Source organism: Phyllobates terribilis, unplaced genomic scaffold, assembly GCF_046119375.1.
Source record: "Phyllobates terribilis strain yellow unplaced genomic scaffold, ASM4611937v1 Scaffold_7__3_contigs__length_470593459, whole genome shotgun sequence".
Taxonomy (NCBI): domain Eukaryota; kingdom Metazoa; phylum Chordata; class Amphibia; order Anura; family Dendrobatidae; genus Phyllobates; species Phyllobates terribilis.
Window position 1 is genome coordinate 235,906,451 of NW_027362767.1, and position 22,869 is coordinate 235,929,319.

General features: G+C 43.0%; 1 protein-coding gene across 2 annotated transcripts; it reads right to left on the reverse strand.

Annotated features, from left to right (window-relative positions):
* Positions 1-1,009: 1,009 nt before the first annotated feature.
* On the reverse strand, positions 1,010-22,819 carry LOC141154238 (protein bicaudal D homolog 2-like). Of its 2 annotated transcripts, none has more exons than XM_073639838.1 (9): positions 20,557-20,643; positions 17,697-17,934; positions 16,437-16,649; positions 13,487-13,639; positions 12,573-12,986; positions 8,280-9,224; positions 3,931-4,082; positions 3,281-3,505; positions 1,010-3,094 (listed from the first exon to the last, which is right to left on the reverse strand). In XM_073639838.1, coding segments are annotated over exons 2-9 (2,304 nt in total). In that variant the 5' UTR covers positions 17,898-17,934; positions 20,557-20,643; the 3' UTR covers positions 1,010-3,093. The 2 variants fall into 2 exon arrangements, with proteins under 2 accessions (XP_073495939.1, XP_073495938.1); XM_073639837.1 differs by lacking the exon at positions 20,557-20,643 and adding an exon at positions 22,662-22,819 and having other exon boundaries at positions 1,014-3,094.
* Positions 22,820-22,869: the final 50 nt, after the last annotated feature.

Genomic DNA, 22,869 nt, shown 5'->3' on the forward strand with positions numbered 1-22,869 from the left:
GACACCAATTACAGAGGGCTCCTGTGCATGAATATATGGGGCGCTTGAGTGCCAATCCCTAATTTGGCGGTAGATGTAGCATGTCTAACAAGGAGATTACCCGATTAAAACATCTGTGCATGAGTAGGATATGTACTCCGTGATTTCCTACTGTAGGGTGGGCGCCATTCATGACCTTATTAATGGTTCTCCAGAAATTAGACCCTTACTTATGATCCAATAGAGAGAAGGAACCACTATTGTTTTGGCCACCCCCTTGCAGCCTCGGACTGCAGGGTCTTCACTCTATCCCACCCCATCCAATTTAGGTTACCCTTGCATACTGGGGCCCATACCCTTCCTAAAATTGGGACAGCAGTATTAGTTACCCAAGTAAAGGATAGCTGCCACAATGCCCCATAAACAATTTAGCACCCATCCACAGAATAAACATACAATCACTGAACATTTGTCTGCTAGGACCCCCACGAATTATGAGAAATGAAGTCCAAATGTCCCATGTGAATGGTGCATTAAATGAGCGTGTGCGACCACCACCCCTATAGGCAATGACGGGGGGCAACGGTCGCATAGTCACTACCACTCCACTTAACATTCAGACCCCCCAATCTAAGAATCATAGGGGCTCCCAGTGGTCAGACTTCAAGTAATCACACATTTATCACCAATCTTTGTGGACAGGCAACGCAGCTTGTTAATGGGACAACCCCTTTAAATGGAGAAATGCTGCTAAGTCCTTCCACAGAGCATAAAAATTACATGGTCTTCCAGTGATTAAGAATAAAAAGGGGCCAAAGCGGCCGGGGATTAAGCCCCATGATCATAATGGTATAACAAAACCAGCAGCTCTAAAAATGCATGACAAATATTTTGAAAGTTTTTCACATCAGAATAAAAGCAAGTGACACAACAGTCTGAAAAATAGCAATATTTTATTGAGCTTGTGATTCAGGTGTTAAGTGAAGCTGGAAACTCGACAGTCCCGAGCAATCAGCCGCTCCCCCTCAGATTCACTGCATGGAGTCTTTTGAGGATATTGAGTAGAACCTCAAAAGTTTAAGGAGGATTTGAGAAGTTTTGTCTCAGTTTCTGCTCCAAAAACTCCTGTAAATGCTGTGTGCTTGACAAAGGACCAGGTAGGTCTGAAACATGTTGCCTGGGAGCGCAGCAATTTTTTTTTTCCGTTTTGTGCTGTTGAACCATTTTGTGTGCCTTTTATACTACTGGATCAATAAGGTGATGCGAGTGCCGGCTATAGTTTGGATTATTCATGGATCTACTCACAATGGTGTTTTAGCATCAAGTTAGGTGACGGTGGAAGCTATAGGGGGGAGGCAGTATATGGGACTATTACAGACAGTCTATACAAAATGTTCCCATATAAACATAGATTCACTTTAAATAATAAATGAGGCGTCATTAGTCATGACCCAATATATTGGAATCACTCACTTTACAAGCAGAGTGGCATTATAAAAGCCTCAGTGGGGCGGCTACACCTCACAGGACCGTGCGGAGTCAGCGCCGATTACTCACTTAGTAATGGAGTTATTCGGATATAGTAGGAAATCACCTACAATGCAATTCTCTGATGATGGAAACTGAGAAAATACACTGGTTGATTTTAGATTGAATGCTGGCCCCTACAGAAAATAACCAATTACAGTGTGCGCCTTTCCGCCGCTGCAACCGCATCACGTTGATAGCGCTGCAGCCAATCACTGAGCTCAGCTGCTCAATAAGTCTTCACGGCATGAGCCACTGAGCTCACAATAGGATTTAGCGCTGTCAACACGACATCACCGCTACAGCCGATCAACAGAGACAGCGTTGGACCTGGAGAGGGCAAGTAAAGCACAGCTCATTTTTGTACAATTTTTTTTTTATCATTGTGTTTGGAAAACACCAAAACCTTTATAAAAAAAAAAAAAAAATAAAAAAAAAATCAAAGACACGACACCAAATATACTGAAGAAACAAATTTGGGTGTATTCTATTCTGGAAATGTAGAGTTGAGCAAGAAAAACTTTTTTTTTTTGCAATGTCGATAGTTTGTGGCCACCAGATCAGAGTCCGGCAAACCTCCTCCTACCCAAGACGTCCGCAGCGGTTCTTAGGATTAGTAAGCGCCATGTTGTCAGTATGTTTCGACTCAATGCACACAAGGTTGTGGAGGGGGGGGGGGGGGTTAATTAATTGAAGGCACTGGGGTGAGGGGAGGTTCGTAATGCTTTGGTCTGGTGGCCACGGACTACAGACGTGGCTGGTGGACCAGGGTCCTACAATCGTTGGGTGTAAACGGTGGTTTTCAGCAGAATGCAACGGGTGGATGAGATTTAATGAAAACGTATACAAAATGCTGGAAATGCAGTGGATACGTACAGGAAAATTCACTGTGTATCTGATCCATGTGAAAGTATTCTTCGTTTTTCAGCAAGGAGTGGATACAAAAAAAACACAGACTATGTATGAACCCAGCCCTACCTGACAAGCTTTGTTATAAGTAATAAAGAGATTCGGATTTTCGGAATATTTGTTAGAAAATAATTCTATTTTTTACAGTGGATTCAAAGTTTTACATTTTACCATTACTAATTAGCCTCATCATCCATCCACATGTAGGAAAACCAAAATACATTTTTCATACAGTTTGTACATGTCTCATTTCTCCACATGTTAAGAAAAAAAAAAAAAAAAAAAATGAAATAAAAAAAAACACAACAGGTCTTATTCTAGCAAAGAAAAAAAGAAATATGCATATTGAGATTGAAACCGTATTAATGATTTTTTTTGTGTTAAGACTTTAAAATAAGTTAGTTGACATTTAACAATTAAGGCACTTTTCAGAATAAAAACTTTATCTACATTTTTTTTTTTAAAGTGAAAATATTTCAAGTTTTTTTTTTTTTTTAAATTAAAATAAAAAGATAAGACATCTTAATTTTTTCTTCTAACTTCTAGATTGGTCGTCTGCTAGAAGTTGTTGAGGAATTGTTGTGCGTGACTTCCTTAAGAGTCCTTCGAAGTGGGAATGTATTTGAGGCTGGTGGTCGCGGGCGTTTAGTCCAGGATAAGGGGGACGCATTTATACTTTCTGTGAAAATAAAACAAATAATTTAGCATGAGAGGGTTGTAATTCCTGCTACAGAACATTCAGAAAGGGTAACTGATGCGGGACGAGCGCACAGCGAGCCCGTCACAGACAAAAATTTTTGGGATGTAATTGACCCGGGTAAACAATCCGTCTTATCGTAGAGTTGGCATTTCGGTCATTACGTACCAGTTCATTTTTGATTTGGAAGATCGAGTTTTCGTCTTGGCCGCAGATTTTGTTCTGCTTGATTTGGAGGCCTCTTGAGCGGCTTCTCGGACCTCTAGTCGTTCTGTTAGAGCCAGTTTTTGTTGGATAGCCATCCGCAGCAAGGCATTTAAGGTCTTCTTTTCGTCCTCGGCATGAACGAGCTGGCGCTGCATGTCCTCCAACTGGTTAACATACTGGTCACACCTAAAAAAAAAAATAAAAATATATAGGAATCACAACGTTATCAGCTGGTCACGGTGGTTGTAGGAAGCCGCTATTACGGTGTTATGAGAGAGGGGAAACCCTTCGGTGTCATACACCTTGTATATCATCTCATTATGGACCTGCAGTTCTCACTACTGGGGACGTAATGCTTGTTCCCTACCCTGGAAGCATACCATATATTATGCAACTATAAAATTTCCCCCTAGTTGAGTTTTCCTCCAATGCAAGTGTCCTCATAAGTTGGTGCCCATCCACACCACCCATATCTCCTAGGTCTGCTAGTCCCTACACTCTTGGATAGACCCATAAAATGGCACAGTAATTTACACCCCATAAAAAGTATTATTTTCTACAAACTCTCCAAAAGTTGCAATGACAAGTTCTCATCAACACACACACGGTACCTGCTCGCAAACACAGAGCGCATGGATGAAAAAGTAGCGGCGTCCTCCTTCAGGGCCTTCAACTCTTGCCTCAGCTTTAGCATCATGTCCGATACGAGCGCCTTCTCGTTCTCATACTTGCTCTTCAGGTTTGACATGGCTACCTCAGCTGTCTAAAAATGAGGAGTTGAGGTCACATTAGAGGATATGATATACAGCGGTCTACGAGACGCACAGATCAGCCATCACTGAAGATATTAGAAAGAGGGGGAATGTTACATATGGTTCTTGTCGGCATTCACGTAATCCAAATCTTCGGGTTTTGGGATGGTAGCCAAGGAGAACATTTCCCATTCTGGTCCAAGCTACATACAACTTGTAGACTTGTGAGCCGATTAAATACAGTCAAATTGGACATAATTTCACACAAAACACCCAAAAATTGGCCAGACAAAAAAAAAATAAAAATTTGTTGGCACCCTCATATCTGATTGCAGTTATTTATCCCAAAGGGTGTGCAATTGCTTCCTACAACCATCAGCTTCTTACAGCTCTCAGCTGGGATCTTGGACTCTTCTTTTGCAATCTGCTCCTGGTCTCTCATATGTGAAGGCGTCTTCTCCCAACAGCAATTGTAAGATCTCTCCACAGATCAATGGGATTTAGATCTGGACTCATTGCTGCCACTTCAGAACTCTCCAGCGCTTTGTTTCCATCCATTTATGGGAGCTTTTTGAAGTATGTTTGGGGTCATTGTCCTGCTGGAAGACCCATGACCTAGGATGCAATCCCGGCTTTCTGACACCGGGCACTACATTGTGACCCAAAATACTTTGGTAGTCTTCAGATTTCATGATGCCTTGCACACAGTCAAGGCACCCAGTGCCGGAGGCAACAAAACAAGCCCAAAACAGCTTCGACCCTCCACCATATCTTACTGTAGGTACTGCCTTTTCTTTGTAGGCCTCATTCACTTTTTGGTAAACAGTAGAATGATGTGCTTTACCAAAAAGCTCCATCTTGGTCTCAGTCCACAAGACTCTTTCCCAGAAGAATTTTGGCTCACATATATTTTAGCAAACTGCAGTCTAGCTTTATGTCTATAGCAGCAGTGGGGTCCTCCTGGGTCTCCTGCCATAGCGTTTTATTTCATTCAAATGTCGATGGATAGTTCGTGCAGACATTGATGCACCCCAAGCCTGCAGGACAGCTTGAATTTCTTTGAACCTTAATTGGGGCTGCTTATCCACCATCCGGACCCTATCCTGCCCTGCAACCCTTCATCAATTTTTCTCTGTCGTCCACGTTCAGGCAGATTAGCTACATTGCCATGGGTTGTAAACTTCTTAAATTGTCCACGGTGCTCAACATAAAGGAACATCAAGATCTCTGGAGATGGATTTGAAAACCAAAATTGTTAAAAAAGATCAACAATCTCAAGGTTACAAGTTAGCAGACAGTTCTCTTTCTGATCTCCATACTTAGTGTGACACAATGCAAAGATTGAGTCAGCTTCTCCCCTTTTTATCTGGTTTCAGGTGTGATTTTCATATTGCACACACCTGTTACTTGCCACAGGTGAGTGTGAACGAGCATCACACGCTTGAAACAAAGTGGTTTACCTACAATTTTGTCCGGCCCATTGTTGGAGTTGTACGAAAGGTCTAATTTGCCTTTTTTTCCTGTATTGTTCTAATTAACATGTTTATTTCATTTGGTGTGTAACAAAAGAAGTGTAATCGCATAATTTCCTGGGAGAAATACTTCATTTTCTGGAACAAATTCAAGGGTGCCGACACTTTCAGCCATGACTGTAGATGGCATGATACCTACGTATTTTGGCCGGACTGGGACTTTATATGGTGGAGAGACCTTCAGCAGGAATCGCACCTTGCTTCCTGCATAACAGCACTTGGATCTAGCATTTGTATGTTTTGTTGGTTATGTCTGACCCAGATTAGGAGATTTGATGAATTGGGCCTTTTTGATACTCTGCAAAATGTTGTAAAAACTTGTCAGGAAGCTCTAATGTATTTGGGTATTAGAGACTCTTGGATTTATAGGAGCAGTGAGCTACGGTACTGCCTGATGCACCCGAAGTAAGACAGCACAAGGGTGCAAAGGTGGCTTCAAACTTATTTTGGGCACGGGTCAGATATTCATGGTTATGCAGTTACAGGAGGAAGCCGGTGAATTGCTCATGTGCAAGGAACCACAAGATGCTTGAGGGACACAAGTACCAATATAACTAAGCTGCACATACATCATTCATAACTGCGGGGTCAAGCGAGCCGGCTCCCACCCCCCCTCCCCCCACACTAGTGATCAGCCAAACATTCAAATGGGGAGAGTGGATAAGCTGCTGGCACGGCCCATGGGTCTTGTTTCAGAGAACAAAAGGATTGGGCATTCAAATACTCCCATTAGATGCTCAGGACGGTAATGTTGAAGTCAGCAGGCAAGTCCAATTATGTAGACAAACAGCATTTTTTGCATGGGGTGGAGTTAGTTCAACAGTTTAAAAAAAAAAAAAAAAAAAAAAAAAAAAAAAAAAAAAATCCCCAGTTTGTAACTAAAATGCATGTACTAGAGGCTACAAATGACAAAAAAATGCAGTTTGGCTTTTACAGTCTTTGTTCCACTGCAATTTGGTCTGTGGTCATAAGTCAGCAGAGAGATCAGGAAAAGACATAAGAGCTGGAAACGCTGATTCAAATGTCAGAATGAGCTCACTGAGAGATTCTCAGTAAACTCCTTCTACAGCCAGCAATAGACAGTGCTAAACAGAGGCTACAGAAAGCAAACTGTGCAAAATGGGGAATCAAACCCAATTGCAAAAATGTTTTAGTTTTTTTTTTTTTTTTTTTTTTAAACATGCGTGCATGTTTGTTTTTATTATTTAAAAATCCCCAATAGTAGACAACCATTTGGCACCCAACAGTATGCAGAGAAACAAAACCTGTAAAAGTGAAATGGTCTAGACTAGATACAATGCAATTGCCCCTCGGATGACCATACATGACAACCGTTCAGCTGACAATCCTGTCACTCCCGACGCCACCATAAACAGGTGCCTTCAGTTCAGCCACATGTTTATTATAGGGAAAGGGGGAGCTAATTTCCTGCATAAACAAGAAGTGTTAGTAATGAGACTGAACTTGTGAACCACTGCCCCTTCCCCCACACTGACTGCAGGCAATGAGAGCAGAAATCTGCTGGTTATTCACACTCCGCTCCAGCACCTGTCATCACTATGCAGTGGGGAGAGCAGGATATTTCTCAATGTTAGTGGGGGGCGTGTTCTACTTTTCCCAGTGTGTTGCTGCCTGCTTATGATTGGTCAGTGTCAGTGAGAGGAAGAAGTAAACGCCCCCAAAAATAGTTGACTGTTAAAGCGCCCATTACATTGTGTTCAGTTAAACTAGAAAAATTTGGTGACAGGTCCTCTAAGCAATGCTAATTCTGCTTGCAGACAGTCCCCTAGAAAATGTCCTCATGGACTGCAATACACAGTATATATAAAAATCAGAAATTTAGAGCATGTTTAATAATGCTTTAAATAACCAAGATGTAATTACTGAAAATGTGAAATTACTGTACTTATCTTATTCTAAAAGGCTCCCGGTTACCTCCCAACATGACCTATTTCATTAGCAAACCAAGTTTATCTGAATATAATTAAAATGTTAAAGACTTCACAGTAAGAGGACAACCTTGGATAAAAGGGTTCAGGGCAAGGATATCGATTTATTAGGATAGGTCATCAGTAAGGGTCAGACACCAGGAACCCCTATGTATCAGAGGTCATCAGGTCCTGCAGTGGGTGCATGTACAGAGCTGGAACAGCACAGCTCCGTACACCATGTAGTGGCCATTCTCAGGTACTGCAGCACAGCCCCATTGAAGTAAATGGGAGGTACTGAAGAATAGTTTACAGAGACTGCCAGACCTTCTGACGCTAGGGTGGAGGTATACAGTAGTTATAGGGTCCACACACACACACACACACACACACAGCTGAGCTAAAAAAAAAGTCAATGTATGCACGTAGCATCAGCTTTAGGGCAACATGCAGAGATGGATATACTGTAGATGGGACTTAAAAAAAAAAAAATATAAAAAAAATCATGCAACAGGACTACAAAAGCACATTAAATCAGGCTCCATCCACACCCAAAACACACCCAAGGATAGGTTGGGAATAAAAAAAAAAGACAATTTTTTTAAAAAAAGGAACTAACTTAATTTATTAAATTAGCAAAAAAGTATAAAAAAAAACATACAAAACACTAATAATGACACAACAAATAAGGAGCAGACTAAAAAATAAATACTATATAACCGGGAGCCCTGATTAAGACAAAATGTACCTGCTTATTAGCCTTCAGAACAGTCCTCAGGGTGGCTATCTGCTCTCGCTTAGTGCTCAGCAAGGCTTTCAGTTTCATGATTTCTTCCACCAAAACCTCCTTCTCCTTATCCATTTCGGAGGTTATCGTTTCGAGTGATGTGTGGTGCCAAGCCACGGAAAGAGCGCCCTGCAAATGTTTGATCTGGTCTTTAACGATGGCGATGAGGTGGGTGATGCTGAGAGGTTCTCTAGCAGAGTCACCAAAATCTGAACCGACAGAGGAGTCAGGGCTACTCAGAGGAGAGCGCTCGCCGCTGTGAAGATCGGTTGTTATCTCCAAGTCGGGATTCACCAGAAGTTTACCGAAAAAGTCTGAAGATTTTCGCTTTCTAAAATGTAGCTTTGTTCCTTTCCCATCCCGGAAGTAATCGAGCATGACGCGGTTGGGCGTCAGGTTATTGCGCATACAAACGTGATTATAGAGATGGGCCAGCTCTTCTATGAAGGATAGCAGCTCATCCTGCGCCAGGTTCAGCTTGCTTTGAAAGTCACAGTACAATCTCCTTGCCACCCTTAACTCTTCCTGAAGAACAGACATGAGTCCTTGATCATTGCTCTCCGATATCACAGAAGTGTGGAGCTCCTCGGCCACCACCCGCTTGCCCATCTCCCACTCTTGTTTCTCTTCCTGGTACCTTTTCTCGCACAACTCGTATCTTTGCTTGACTTCCTTCAGCTCTTTCTCAAGTTGTAACACTTCTGCCCCTTCTTGTCCACACGTACATATTGAAATATCTCCTCTATCCAGCTGGTGCCTGGGATTAGCGCTTTTCTGGAGAGTTTTCATTTCTTCAACCAGTTCAGCGTTTCTCTGTTGCTCGTTACACAAGTCCTTGCTCATCTCATCCAGGTTCCTCCTGACTTCTTGCATGTTAAGGTCCATGTTGGCCTTCTCCCGATCAACCTGCAGAACAGCAAAGAGGACATTTAGGATCGGGTACAACTAAAAAAAAAAAAAAAAAAATCCATTTTATGGCCATCATAGTTAACCAAAAGCCTCCAAACTATACTTCTGAAGCCAATCATGGAAACATTCAGATGCAAGTGGCACCCAGTATAGGCCCAAAAGTTGTGGTTCGCCACCATCCCTTCTCCCTCTGCAGAAACGTGCAAAAATTGTCACTTATTGCCAATAAATTTTGATATGGATTATTTTTGCGAACTTTCTTAAAGAGGTTGTCCAATTAAAAAAAAAAAAAAAAAATGGCAAAGAGATGGATGGTTGGGCACGGCGGAGGAGCTGCAATTAAACAACCTCTTTAAAAAAAATTTCCTGCATTATCACAGGTAGGAAGGAAGAAAGGGAAACTGGTTTCTATATTTTCATAAATAGGAAGACCCTTATAAACTCTATAATCCATATCCTGGCACAAAAGATTGGGCATCAACATGTCTGATCCAAGTTTTCCCAGACATCTGATATAGGAGGGCACCACAGACTTAGATAGTTGGTGGGATCCTCAAATACTACCCTATTGGTACGTGGCCAAATCAAAGGGATTTTCAGAAACTAGCTTTAAAGTGGTTGTCCACTTCTTTAGCAATGATGACCTATCCTTAGGATAGGTCATCAACGTCGGATCGGCTGGGGTCCAACACCCCCGCCGATTAGCTGTTATCGGCGGAGGCTGGCTGTAAGTACCTACTTGCGGAGCTGGCCGTCTACTTGGGGCTGCCGCAGGGTACTGCACATCCGCCTCCTATTGATTTTAATAGGAGGTGGATGTGTAGTACCCTGCGGCATCCACTACAAGTAGACGGCCAGCTCCACAAGTACTGCTTGCCGGCGGCCACCACTGATAACAGCTGATCAGCGGGGGTTGCCAGTTGTCTGACCCTGGCTGATCCTTAAAAAACAAAAACAAAACACACGTCTGGATATCCCGCTATAAAAGGAAAAAAGGATTGCTGTACAATACTAAGGAAATCCTGAAACATGATCTGTTTGGGGCCTTAAAGGACTGTAGTTTGGTTATCACTGACTAGCTGTATGACCCCATTACCCTTTTTTGGTCCCTTGACCACTGTCACCCTTTGGCCTGCAGTCTAATCCCTGTGTAAGCTGTAGGCCATCTAAGGCTTTGCACTAAGCAGCGTGGGTTCACTGTGAGCTATAAATCCCTTCTGGTGATCAGCAAATACTACAGGGATTACACCCGTCTCGTCCTGCATATATGGCGGCATTGGCTGGCTGTGTGCACAGCCTCGCATACAGTTGCTTGGGGAGGGTCTATACCTTATGTCTCCTGGACGCGGCCATGTGCATGCTGACATTATGGTTTCCGTCACTACTTATTTGCAGGCGGAAACTGAGACGAGCAATATTTACACTGAGATAATTGCACTTTAAGCGGAATGACGGCGGCTGTGCAAACACTGATCGTAATAGGACAATGCGGAGACAGAACAGTCCTCGTCCCAGTTGTGTCATGTCGGGGTGTTGTGTGCAGCGATTTCTATATTCCAAAGATAATCAGTGTTGTATAAGCAGGGATTTGGCAGCTGCACTCCCTTCCCCCATATAAAGCAATGTGAAAGTTGCTCAACAGTTTCTGGTCATATGATGAAATATTTACTACAGGAAAGAAGGCAAGAGAGATCGTACTGCATCCATAGTCAAAGGATAGTTATGCTCTCCTGATCAGCTCCATGTTTACACCTGTCGATGATGGCAGAAATCGACAGTCAGCCCATGTAAATGGAGCTTAAAGGGCGATTATACTTTTCAGAATAAGCTGTCCTGTGTGTACACATGAGGAATAACACTGCCTGGCCATTATATTGCTGCATTTTCACCAGTTTTCCCTTTGCAGATGAGCTAGGTCATCATCTCTGAGCTGAGGTAAAAGCCTTGTTAGAAAGCTCAGTATGATCTTTGGGTGTCTCTATGAGACGCCTAGTGCTGTACAGAACTCCTGCTGATGACACAGCCTCGTGTGACCCATACCTGGAATCAGGCCCTCAGCCCCTACACCATGCTGTTATCTGATTTTAGAGCAAACATTTGCTAAGAGATGCCCTTTCAGGGTGTATTGAGAGGTGCCGATTTGTAGCATCTTTCTTTTTTTTTTTTCCGTCAGAACTACATCCCGATGTGCTAAGGTGAACAACCGCTGATCAGCTACAGGTTTGTCCATCGGTGGTCGTTCAGCGGCCTGTTTAGACAAGCCAACCAGTAATAATTCTGAGCACATAGACTGCCATTGTTCTCAGCAGTACTATGCTCGTTTACACAAAATGATGTGCTGCCGAGGACGATGATTAAGTTTAAAATTATTTTCACTTAATGTTTTGGGTGATTATTGGGGAAACTAGTGTCCCTTAGGACATTAATAAACCTGCCAAGGCAATAAGCCGTATATAATTAGTATGCCCACATATCTATTGCAGTACATTCCCTAATGGTTAACGTATAGATCAGGCTAGAGTATAGTAGGCAAACTTGCATAGTAATAATGTGGAGCCCTGCGCCCCAACGTGCGTTTCACCCAGCTTCATCAGGGTGCATGTCACGATACCCCTGACAAAGCTGCGTGAAACGAGTCTTCTGCAGGTCTACACATTATTACTATGCAAGTTTGCCTACTATACTCTAGCCTGATCTATACGTTATCTATTGCAGTACATTCCCTAATGGTTATGTGGGCATACTAATTATATACTGTTCATAGCCTTGGCAGGTTTGTTAGCCCTCCATTGAGCTACCAAATCTGTTATATTTTATATAGCTGCTATATTTGTGAGATATATTGCTGGCTATAGTTTTCTGGCAGCAGAAGGAACATGTAGCAAGTACGTGTGCGAAAATGGAAGTCTTGCTACGGTCCCACTGTGCGGGTGAAGCCGTGCCATGGTCACTAGGGGAATGGAACTACTGAAGTGGGGGAGGACCTAACTTTATATTCTCAGTGCGTCCTTACATTTATTAAAAGTTTCTGCATGGAAAAAGCGTGTGTATTACATGACAGGATGCCCTCAAGCACAAGGAGCCCTCATGACTAACATGTGACCGTTTTCGGTCCTAGAGGCAGCACATTCATCCGTCCTAATCAGAGTCGACCACAGAACCTTAACATTTGCACTGGCAAAAAAAAAAAAAAAAAAATGCTTTATTGCAAAAAGTTATAAAAACCATGAATGCATGTAGCACACAAATAAAACATGACTGATGCTTGGGAGTCTACAAAGCCTTTATCCGCTTATAAACACGACGCACGGTGCATTTGACAAGGGAGGAGAGAAGGAGAAATACCTGCAATAATTGCTGCTTGAGTTTCTGAATTTCCGTCAGGCTGAGTTCAGTGAAGAGGTCGGATGCCAGTTTAGGGCCGGGATGGAAGATGTCACTGTTGCGGGGTGTGGACATCAGAATTTCTCCACTTGACTTGTTTAGGCCACCGGAGTTGTAGCCGCTGTCAAACTCCTCTTCGTTGTGGTCTTCAAAGTTCGTCTGGATGTTTCCTATGGAGTCGTAGCTGAGGTAACTGGATAACTCTCTCCGGAGTTCGTTTTTTTGTTCCCTTTCGCTCTTTAATGACTCCAAGGCCTCCTCAAGCTGACGCTCAGCGATATCCTTCAGCCGCACCAGCTCGTCTACCTGGCCGTTCAAAATGTCAATTTCTTCATCTTTTCTTTTCAGTTCATGCTTTATGCCTTCATAATCCACCTGAGAAGGAAATGTAAGTTATTAACCAACAACTCTCAAATTGTAGACTGGCTACAAGAAAACCTCCTAAAACCTTCTAGCAGTGCGTTAGCTCCACATAGCATTACCCATTGCTAGGCGGTAGTCTGACATTTAAAAGGGGCATTAGTTATATGGGCACTTGGCATCCTAAATGAAGCATACCTAGTAAAAAAAAACAAAAAAAAAAAAAAAAAAACTTAACGCCTTGCAAGAGAATGAGCAACTAAGTGTTCCCTGGATGTTCAGTCATGTAGGAAGAGTCCCGAATTATCAGCAGAAACACTTTTCTTCCTTCTCTTGATGGTTGTCCTGTGCAGAAGGCAACAGGTGACAATCAAAAGCAGATGATAGGGACCAGCTGCCACAGATGACGCAGGGCACAAAGTGATTTGTAGCATGTAACTTAATAAAAAGTGTGGTATGTAGGTATAATAGAAACAAAATTATAAATATAAAAAATGTATAATAAAAACAATAACCTGGTTTTCCTTTAATACAGACACTTGTTTCAGCAGAGAGATATTTTCCTCTTCCAGTTCAGAGAAGTCTTGGAAGTGTCGCATTTCCCTGATTTTGCACTGTTTTATTTCCTCTCGCAGTTGCACTCTCTCCTTATCGGTGTCCCGGCTTTCCTATAGTTGTGGAGCAAACGAACATGCTATATGTTACAATGATTATAAGATGTACAAAAATAAGTAAATGTGTGCGTTTGTTTGTACATGTACTCCCTGAATGGTAAAGTGCTGTAGAAAATGTTAGGTGCTGCATAAAATATCTTTTTTTGTCACAGCCTTTATATTACATTTCCCCAGCAATTCAATCATTACAGACTCCTAGCAAACAAACTCAGAATAGCCAAGAGGGAAGAAAGAAGCCCCAGAGGCCTGCACCCATCGTAGGCATGAAGCTCTACGGGGGGTGTCTGCTGGGAGACTGATCTCTGCAGCCCTGTACATCAAGAGCAAACTCTAAAGAGAGCACTTATAAGTAGCAAAAAATTCTGGAGATTAGTTGTACCAATTAATATATATATATATATATATATATATATTTTTTTTTTTTTTAATAAATAAACCAGTAAAAAAAAAAAAAAAAAAAGACACCCCTCTTACACATGATCTACTATTTACAATAGTTTGTCGCAGCTCACCTCCTCCCACTCCCTTCACAATGACCTTTGCTCACAGATTTTCTATAGGAGGTCAGTGCATTTTCCAATATGCAAATTATGGCTGGAAATACATTAAGGGAGCGTCGATGCATTAATATGGATTAAAGTTAATCCAGTCTATGGTTCATGGGGGTGCTGCAGTAAAGCACAGCTCAAAATGCTGCGCTGATCAAAAGCCCTGGCAAGATGTCTACTTCAATCTTGTAAAAAAAAAAAAAAAAACAAAACAGACTAGAAAAATATATTAGGACTTTAACTGATAAGATATATGTGATTTGCAACTTTTTTTTTTTTTAAATGATATTGCAGCAGATACCAAGCAAATGTGGCACAATACCACACATACAGTGGAGGGGCTCTGGAGCTGGACCTCCCACCAATCACTAGTCCGAAGGGACCCCTTGAAATCAAAAGCACTTTAGAATTAAAATGATTACTTTTCTTTGCAATCACTTATTCCCTAAATGCAGAAATCTGAAACAGCACAAAGACTGTCCAGTGTGTACAGAACAATAAGCAGCTTGTGCTTCCAGAAGAGAAAGCAGATCGTGTTAGGCGCAGCCAAGAGGTCTCTGGTTGGCACGAAGCATAGCAATCCTTTATAGCTGGACGCCAGAGATCTATACATGGATTGTAGGAGACTGCTACATTAAACCTCTACAATCTGCAAAACTAGCAGTTAAAGGGGTTGTGCGCGAGAAGAGAAATTCTTCTGTGTGTAACAAATACATACTGCAATTTAAAAAGGTGTCCCAACCTAAAGAGGTCAGCAATAATCCCAAGATCAACCCCAGACCCGTCCACAGGTTGTGCATTATTACAGCTCAGCTTTAGGGCTCATTCGCACGTTTAATTTTCAAGGATAGACTATCACGTGTACGAGTGCTATGGGGCCGCTCACCGCCTGTGATTTTTTGCAGACCGACAGGTTAGCGCAATATCGTAGACATGTCCGATTTCGATTCAAGGGGTGGAACAGAATTGACAATGCAAGTCTACAGTTGCATGAAATTAAAAACACAAAAGACATTAATTACCCTGCTTAGATCAAACGTCAATTCTTTCTACAGTCAGTTTGTATGTGCTGCTAACGTAACACTGCAGCCAATCACTAAGTCCATTGACTTGTACCATGTAAATGGGTAGGGCGGCTGAGATCAGCGATAGCGCTGCTGACGTGACAACAGCGCTGCAGACAAACAACGGGTACTGGGGTAACAGCAAAGATCTGGCCCTGGATCCACAGAGTAATTTATGTTTAACTACTGCCGCTTATGGCTTAATGTTTTATTAATAGGGATAATTCCGATATAGATATATATAGTTTTCTATTTATTTATTTTTTTCCCCCCAAATAATCTGGGCAGAAACTCTCAAGCCAAGTTCCCTAGTGTGGAACAAAACGTTGCCCTGACATTATGGGTCAACAAATCAACACTGAAGGGACTATGGAGTGCTGTCTCTTTCAATTCTTTAAATATTTTGAGGTGTGTTGCGCCTGAGAGGCGTCTTTTTTTGCACCCAGATTTCTCGGCAGTAGACGGCACATGCTAATGTACCAGAGTGCTGTCAACATAGCTCACAGAAAAGAACATAAATTCAAAAAACATTGCAGAAAACAGCCTTACCAACACCAGGTCAGATTACAAAGGCACCAGTAGGATGCAGACAACCTCCATGATAAAGGCGGAGGCAGCACAGGTGCAAAATACTGATGCAACAGCCACTCACAAACCTAACAATTCATGGAGTGAGGAGGCTTTGTAGTATTAAACGCACACAGATGGGGCTTGCATAGGACGCCAGTTACACAGAATGTGTGATGCACAGTGTCTGGCTTACAGCCTATTAATGACACCCATAATTTTAAATCAAGCGGGCTGCCTGGCACTATATACGTGCACACCCACAAGATAGATGCCACAATTTGTGAGTGGCTGTTGCATCAGTATTTTGCAGCTGTGCTGGCCCCAGCCTTCATCATGGAGGTCTGCTGCATCCTGCTAGGAATCTAACCTGCTGTTGGCAAGGCTGTTTTCTTTTCTGTAGTACTGTCAACATAACACAATCGCTGCAGCCTGTACACAATCACTGGGGCAGCGGCAGAGACGGACAAGTACTGGTTGATTTGATCATTTACCACGGCCTATTAATAAAATAAATAAAGTTTGAAAGTAGAAAGACCCTGTAAAAAAGTTAATTTTTTTTGTCTCATTTCCCCTTTTTTAGCAGTTCTGTATTCTGGTACATCACCGCACCTTCTTAAAGCCCTGTATGACAAGGGCGAGCCGCTCGTTTTCCGCTGAGGTATTGGTGATGAAAGATTTCATCTGCCGGACTTCATTCTGCAGCTCGTCTATTTTCCCCGTCAGCTTTGCTTCTCTGGACGCGGTCTCCTTCAGCAGACTTTCTTCTCTACTTTCCCCGTCAGCAGCTGTTCTCTTCTGGTTGCTGTGTGCTTCTGCTAGTGCCTGAAAAATACACATTAGGGCAGGTAAGCTTCCCCATACACAGGCCAGGACACCGTGCCATCCTACATGACAACTTCACACCACTTAAGTTTACTTTTAGAACTTTGATAAACTTGTAAAACTGTCAGCAGTTTGTAAACAATCCACATACAAGTCACTGAACATTTACAAGGCCTAATTGCCTTGCAAAACTTAAAGGGGCCACTGCAGTAAAACACTGGCTCCTTATAAAACTCCACTCACACTATGACCACAAAGTGCACGAGTCTGCCCTCCCTACCCCCACACACAGGTCACCACCATCGAGCCCAGACAGCTCCTTATGTCTCATCCACCACACAGACCTGTCACTGACTCCATGGTTTGTAGCAAGAAAATAAACAGCCACTGAAAATAATGCAGGTAAACAGCAAAGACCGAATGACTGCAATGTTCTGCCTAGGATCGTGCAGAGCGCTTCAGCAGCACTCTGCGCCATCATTAAAAGGGGTAATCCCACTAACAATATTCATCACCTATCTGAATAGTAGACAACGGCTACCTTCACTACCAAGAGTTTATAGTGTTGGTAGACTGCATGTTAGTATGGAATAGTGGTCGCGGGTGTGCACTCCCTCTCCAGTCACACAGGGAACATCAGACCCCCTGATCTCACGATCTGTTGAGGTCCCAGCTGTCGGACCCCCAGCAATTACACATTAATCACCTTTCTCAAGAGAGAAGACTTTCCTCGAGCGGGTATAATCTCCAGGCTGCGAGTCTACGCTATCATGCAGTTTAATGGAGAAAGTGTCCGAGACCCTTTCGTTCTGAGAAAGGTGAGGGTTCAGGCAGTCGGGAACGGATGGACAATCTGTCACACTTACACATACAGGCCATATTTCACTGAGCTCTGTTCCTATCCGCTTTTAGCACTGAGGTCAGTGTGCACTCGGGTCCGTATGCAGAATTGCATCTGCAGCACTTTTTTTTTTTTTTTTTTGCATCCTATGCAGACACCCCGAACATGGCTATATAAAAGAGGCCTGTGTGGCGGCCCTCACGTACCTCCTTCATCTGCTTTAGCTCCAGCTTCAGCGCATCGCAGTCAGATTCTAGGTCACAATACTTCTGCTTTAACTCTGCATTCTCCTCTAACACGGCCAAGCCGTACTGAGCCGCCTGGAATTTCTCCTCCGTCGTCTCCTGCAGCTCGGCGGACACACGATCCAGCTCTGCCCGCAGCGCTGCAATGTCTTCTCCGTTCATTGTGCTACTTCCAGACAAGGAAAACCTGCAGATCAACCTGTAGGAAACACAGACGTCCCGTTAGCCGAGCAGACGACATTACTTTCTAGGAGGGAAACTGAACAGTGGGAGGGGAAAGCGAGCTGCATTCTCTGCCAAGTAATCCTGCTGAGGAGGGGGAGAGAAAAAAAAAAAAAAGTTTAACTTAAACAAATCTCCGCAGAACAGTAATCCCATGACCTAGTTATCTGCCAAGCAGATTCCCCTTCACGATGATAAACTTCACCCGATGGACGCTCAAACGGATCTACAATGTCTTCAGCCTACCTGGAGGACTCTTTTGATCTCCGTTATGTGTATGGGGCCCTATGGAGGCTTCAAAAGAGCAGCTGTGCAGAAAGACTACGCTATAAGGTGAGGGCTACACGTCTCAGAAGCCGCATGGCAACAACATCTGTGTGACTTGCTGTCATGCAACCATTTTAGAGCTGCAAATAAAACCGCCAAGCTGCAGACAATTCAAGTGCAAATTGCATTGAAGTCTATGGCGAGTGTCGATTGTGACCAGCGAAAGAAGATCCAAAGCATCTACGACTGTGGCAACGTGACGCCATAGGAAATCATCATATCCAATGTTGCTGTGTAGCCCTAGCGTGAATCAGCCCTGCTGCCCCTCCGCTCTCGAGATCTGTCCATCACTGACTATATGGCCACCCCTCCGAGAACAAGGCCCCATAAATCCCTACCACACTAATCATTCACCTTAGCCTTACAGTCGGACAGGAGACAGTTATGCGCCCACGATGCAGAAATTTTCCGGAGCATTTCTGCATGTCCTTGGCAGAAAAAAAAAAAAAAAAAAGCACAAGAAATGGTCATGCTGCGTTTTTTCCGCACCTAAAGATCTGCACAGAAAAAATCCTGACCATGTGCACAGAACTTACAAAATATCATAGGAAGTCATGAGAAGATGTGCAATGCGTTTCTGCACGGAAAAAAAAAAAAAAAAAAAAAAACGCACCAAATAAGCATAGTGTGCACATAGCCTAAAGGTTTGTTTTATTCAGTTTATACAAGGAACATATTGAAAACCCCAGAAACGGAAGGCAGCAAGCTAAAGGGCATAGTTTAAGCTGCGTGTGCACTGTTTTTCACCGCGGAATTTCCTCAGCGAAAACGCTTAAAAAACGCTAGGCAATACGTGTGCCATGGTCCCCAATGATAATCCGCATGTGCTGTGCACATGCTGCGGAAATTTCCGCTGCGGATTATCAATGCGGAAAAATACGCAGCATGCACATTAATTTTGCGGACAAGCAGCGTAATTGCCATCATTGAATCGCATAATATCCGCATGACTACATGTGCACAAGAGGATATCATGCGGGGATGGTACCCGGGTCTGGAGAAGAGGTCAGCGGTCACATGACTAAACGATGTCATGGAAGGTCCTTTCACACTACCGCGACCCACACAACAGACTGGACGTAGCAGAGAAAACACCGGGGGCCATCGGAAGGCGAGTATAATCTTTATTTTTTACCATTCTTATTCTTTTTTTTAAAAAACTATTACTTGGTCACACTATATATGCCGGTTGCATGGATTTATATAGTGTAACCAAGTTGTCAAGCACTTTCCAAGTGATGCTAAAATCGCTTGGAAAGCGCTTGATAACCCGCATGTAGAAATGCATGCAAAACCGCTTCACAAACGCTTCTACCTGGCAGGAAAACGCATGTAAAATCCGCATGAATTTCTCTTGTCAGTGAGAAGTGGAAAAAATATGCAGCATTTCTGCATCGTGGGCACTTAGCCTTATGGCAGGTTTAGGCCTAAAACACACAACAATATTACAGATCTGTGACACGGTGCACAAAATGTGCCATGGGCATACACAGCTCTTATATACCACTGCTTTTACATGGCCCACGTAGCATGCGCTCTGTCGGCAGCACATCCCGTTTACATGGGGTGCTGTGCTGGCAAAAAAGATAATTTAATGGCCTGCATAAACAATCCAATAGGGCCAATGATTGTGAACACTCGCTTTCTACAGTAGTTTTGGTTAGTTACCACTACCATAAATGTTAGCAATATGTGTTTTTGGTTTGGTGGTATTATTTGGCTCCTCTATTGCTTTATTGGTAATGATCAGGATGGTGGCATTATTAGGTCACTATGTGGTTGTATTATTTGATCTTGTTGCCATATGTCTTGCAGTAAACCTTGATCTGTAATAGAGATCCCGTGCCTGCATGCTTTCAAATGCCAGGGTCCGGCCCGATCTGACAGCAGGTGTGGACAGGCGAAACATCATATTTCTCATCACGACCTCAACAAAAAACAGCCCATTTCTCGAATCACAAGGCTTGTGGTGATGTTGTGCTCTTTACACGCCTCTGCCAGTCACACAGGAAACCATCAACTTCCCCATAACCACAGTCTACAGACAGCCCCGATCTAAAGGCAAAGGCCACAGCGACACCCCCACAGTGAACACAGTATAACGCTGCACTTCTGAGCAGCTCGCCGTATAACGCAGGTGCATGAACTCAAGAGACATGAACATCATAACCTATGGTATCAATGGAGAAGACCCTGCAGGCACCAGGAGACTGTCCTAACGGGATTCTCCAGTTTCAGAGAGACTGTGTGCGCACACAAACATTTTATTTACCCTCCCCAGGTCCAGCACAGAGTCTGAGCTGCTCTTCCTGGTGTCTGTTTGCAGCGCCAACGTCACAGCTACAGCACTGCAGCCAATCAGCAAGCTCCGAAAGGGTCGTGCAATCAACTTAGGCAAAGCCATTGAGCTCATTTATTGGCTTCGACATGATATTAGCGCTGCAGACAATAACAGACCCCTGGAACAGCAGAGGAGAGTCAGTGTTGGACATACATACATATACACAGGGTGGTCCAAAAGTAGGTGGACAGAAAGTGTAATAAGGTTATGAAGGGGGAGATTTATCAAACATGGTGTAAAGTGAAACTGGCTCAGTTGCCCTTAGCAACCAATCAGATTCCACTTTTCATTCCTCACAGACTCTTTGGAAAATGAAAGGTGGAATCTGATTGGTTGCTAAGGGCAACTGAGCCAGTTTCACAGATCTAGTTTTGACAGATAGATCTCCACCAAATCAGTTTTCTTTTCAGATAATTCAGATAACATATAATGGCAAATAATTTAAATACAGATCAAAGAAAATGGATTTTAACAGAGTAATGGAAATCTCAAAATGCTGAAACCGTTAGAGCAAATTGGGTTGAAACATTTGGTACTCAAGCCCCAAAGAGACAAACCATTTACCGCATTCGTGACAAATTCAATGCCACTGGCTCAATCCTTAATGCTCCAAAAACTGCTCGACCCAAAACAAACAGTCTGTACAGAAGATAAGAAACAACTTGTTGCTGAAACATTTGTTCAGAGTCCAAAAAAGTCACCAGAAGATCCTCTCTGGAATTGGGAATTTCACGAGCTTCTATCATGCAAATCCTGAAATCTATTAGGTGGAAAGCTTATCATCCAAGTATAATTCATGGTTTATTGGAGGATGATCCAGACAGGTGGCTGCAATTTAGTGAGATTATGCTTAAAGAAATTGAAGAAAATCCAGTAATTTTAGATAACATTATGTGGAGTGATGAAGCTTCTTTCATATTCTCCGGCCATATTAACAGACATAATTGTATTTACTGGTATAATGAGAACATGCATTTAGCATTAGAGCAACAACTAAATGAGCCTGGTGTCAATGTTTGGGGTGGTATTTCAAGTTTTGGTGTTTTAGGACCAGTATTTTTTGATGGAACAGTCACAGCAGATAAATATATCGAAATTTTAATGAATCAAGTTGTTCCCCAGTTACAGCAACAGCCTAATTCAAATGACCTTTATTTCCAACAAGATGGGGCCCCTCCACATTATTCAAGAGTGGTCCGCGAGTATCTTGATGAAACATTTCCTAATAAATGGATTGGCCGAAGAGGCCCACGTGATTGGCCGGCACGTTCACCAGACCTGACCCCAATGGATTTTTTCTACTCAAGGACAAAGTTTATAGTCGAAAACCAAAAAGTGTCAGTGATTTGAAAAATTACATAAGAGATGCATTTCAAGAAATTAATACCCAAAGAGACTTGTGCAAAAAAGTTTGTGGAAGCGTAAGAGGCGACTTCAAAGCTGTGCAAATTGTAATGGAAAACAGTTTGAGCCCCTGCGCTGATAAAATTTAAGGGCTTTCGTATTATTGTTCAGAATAAAATTTAATTGTCAATGTTATGCTTGTGCTAGTAAATATGAGCTCACTGATAGATTCTCAGTTACCTCATCCATTATGCAGTGCAAAGTAAGGTCTATAGGAGGCAAACAGTGCAAATTTTGTAATGAAACCCAATTGCAAAAAAATATTTTCTGCCCAAAATGCAACATGTATAAAAAAGTAAAATAAAATTAGAGTCCACAAAAGTGGTGAACCCCCTTTAAAGACTCATTTGCTGACTTTAACCCTTTGTGGGCACAGTGCACACCTCTTTATAACATTTCCTCTGGTCACTGCAGGAGAGCAGATAAGAGTAGTGTAAAAAAAACAACTCCCCTCATGCATTTGGCCAACACTTGCTGGGAGTGGTAGTTCCACAACACAAGACCTGCAGCCACAGGACACTGCCTCAGGTCACGTGATGCTTAGGACAAGGAGAAATAACCGAACGGGAGGGCGCAAGAAACAAAACTCAAGAAAGCAACAGATAAATGCACACGGTCCTCACACCACTTACTTCGTGTCGTGTGTTACACGGCCATCGGACGAACTAGGCAGCCGTTGGTCGGTGTGCAGCGCTCGGGGATGTGCGGACCGCTGCCTGCCTCTCTCCGCCTGTTTCCGGTACCTCAATCACTAACTTACACCGTTTGCTTTTGAAAAGCTTCTCCCGCCCAATGGTTTCGCCCTACGTTGACGCGAAGGCGATGTCTGATTGGTCGGCC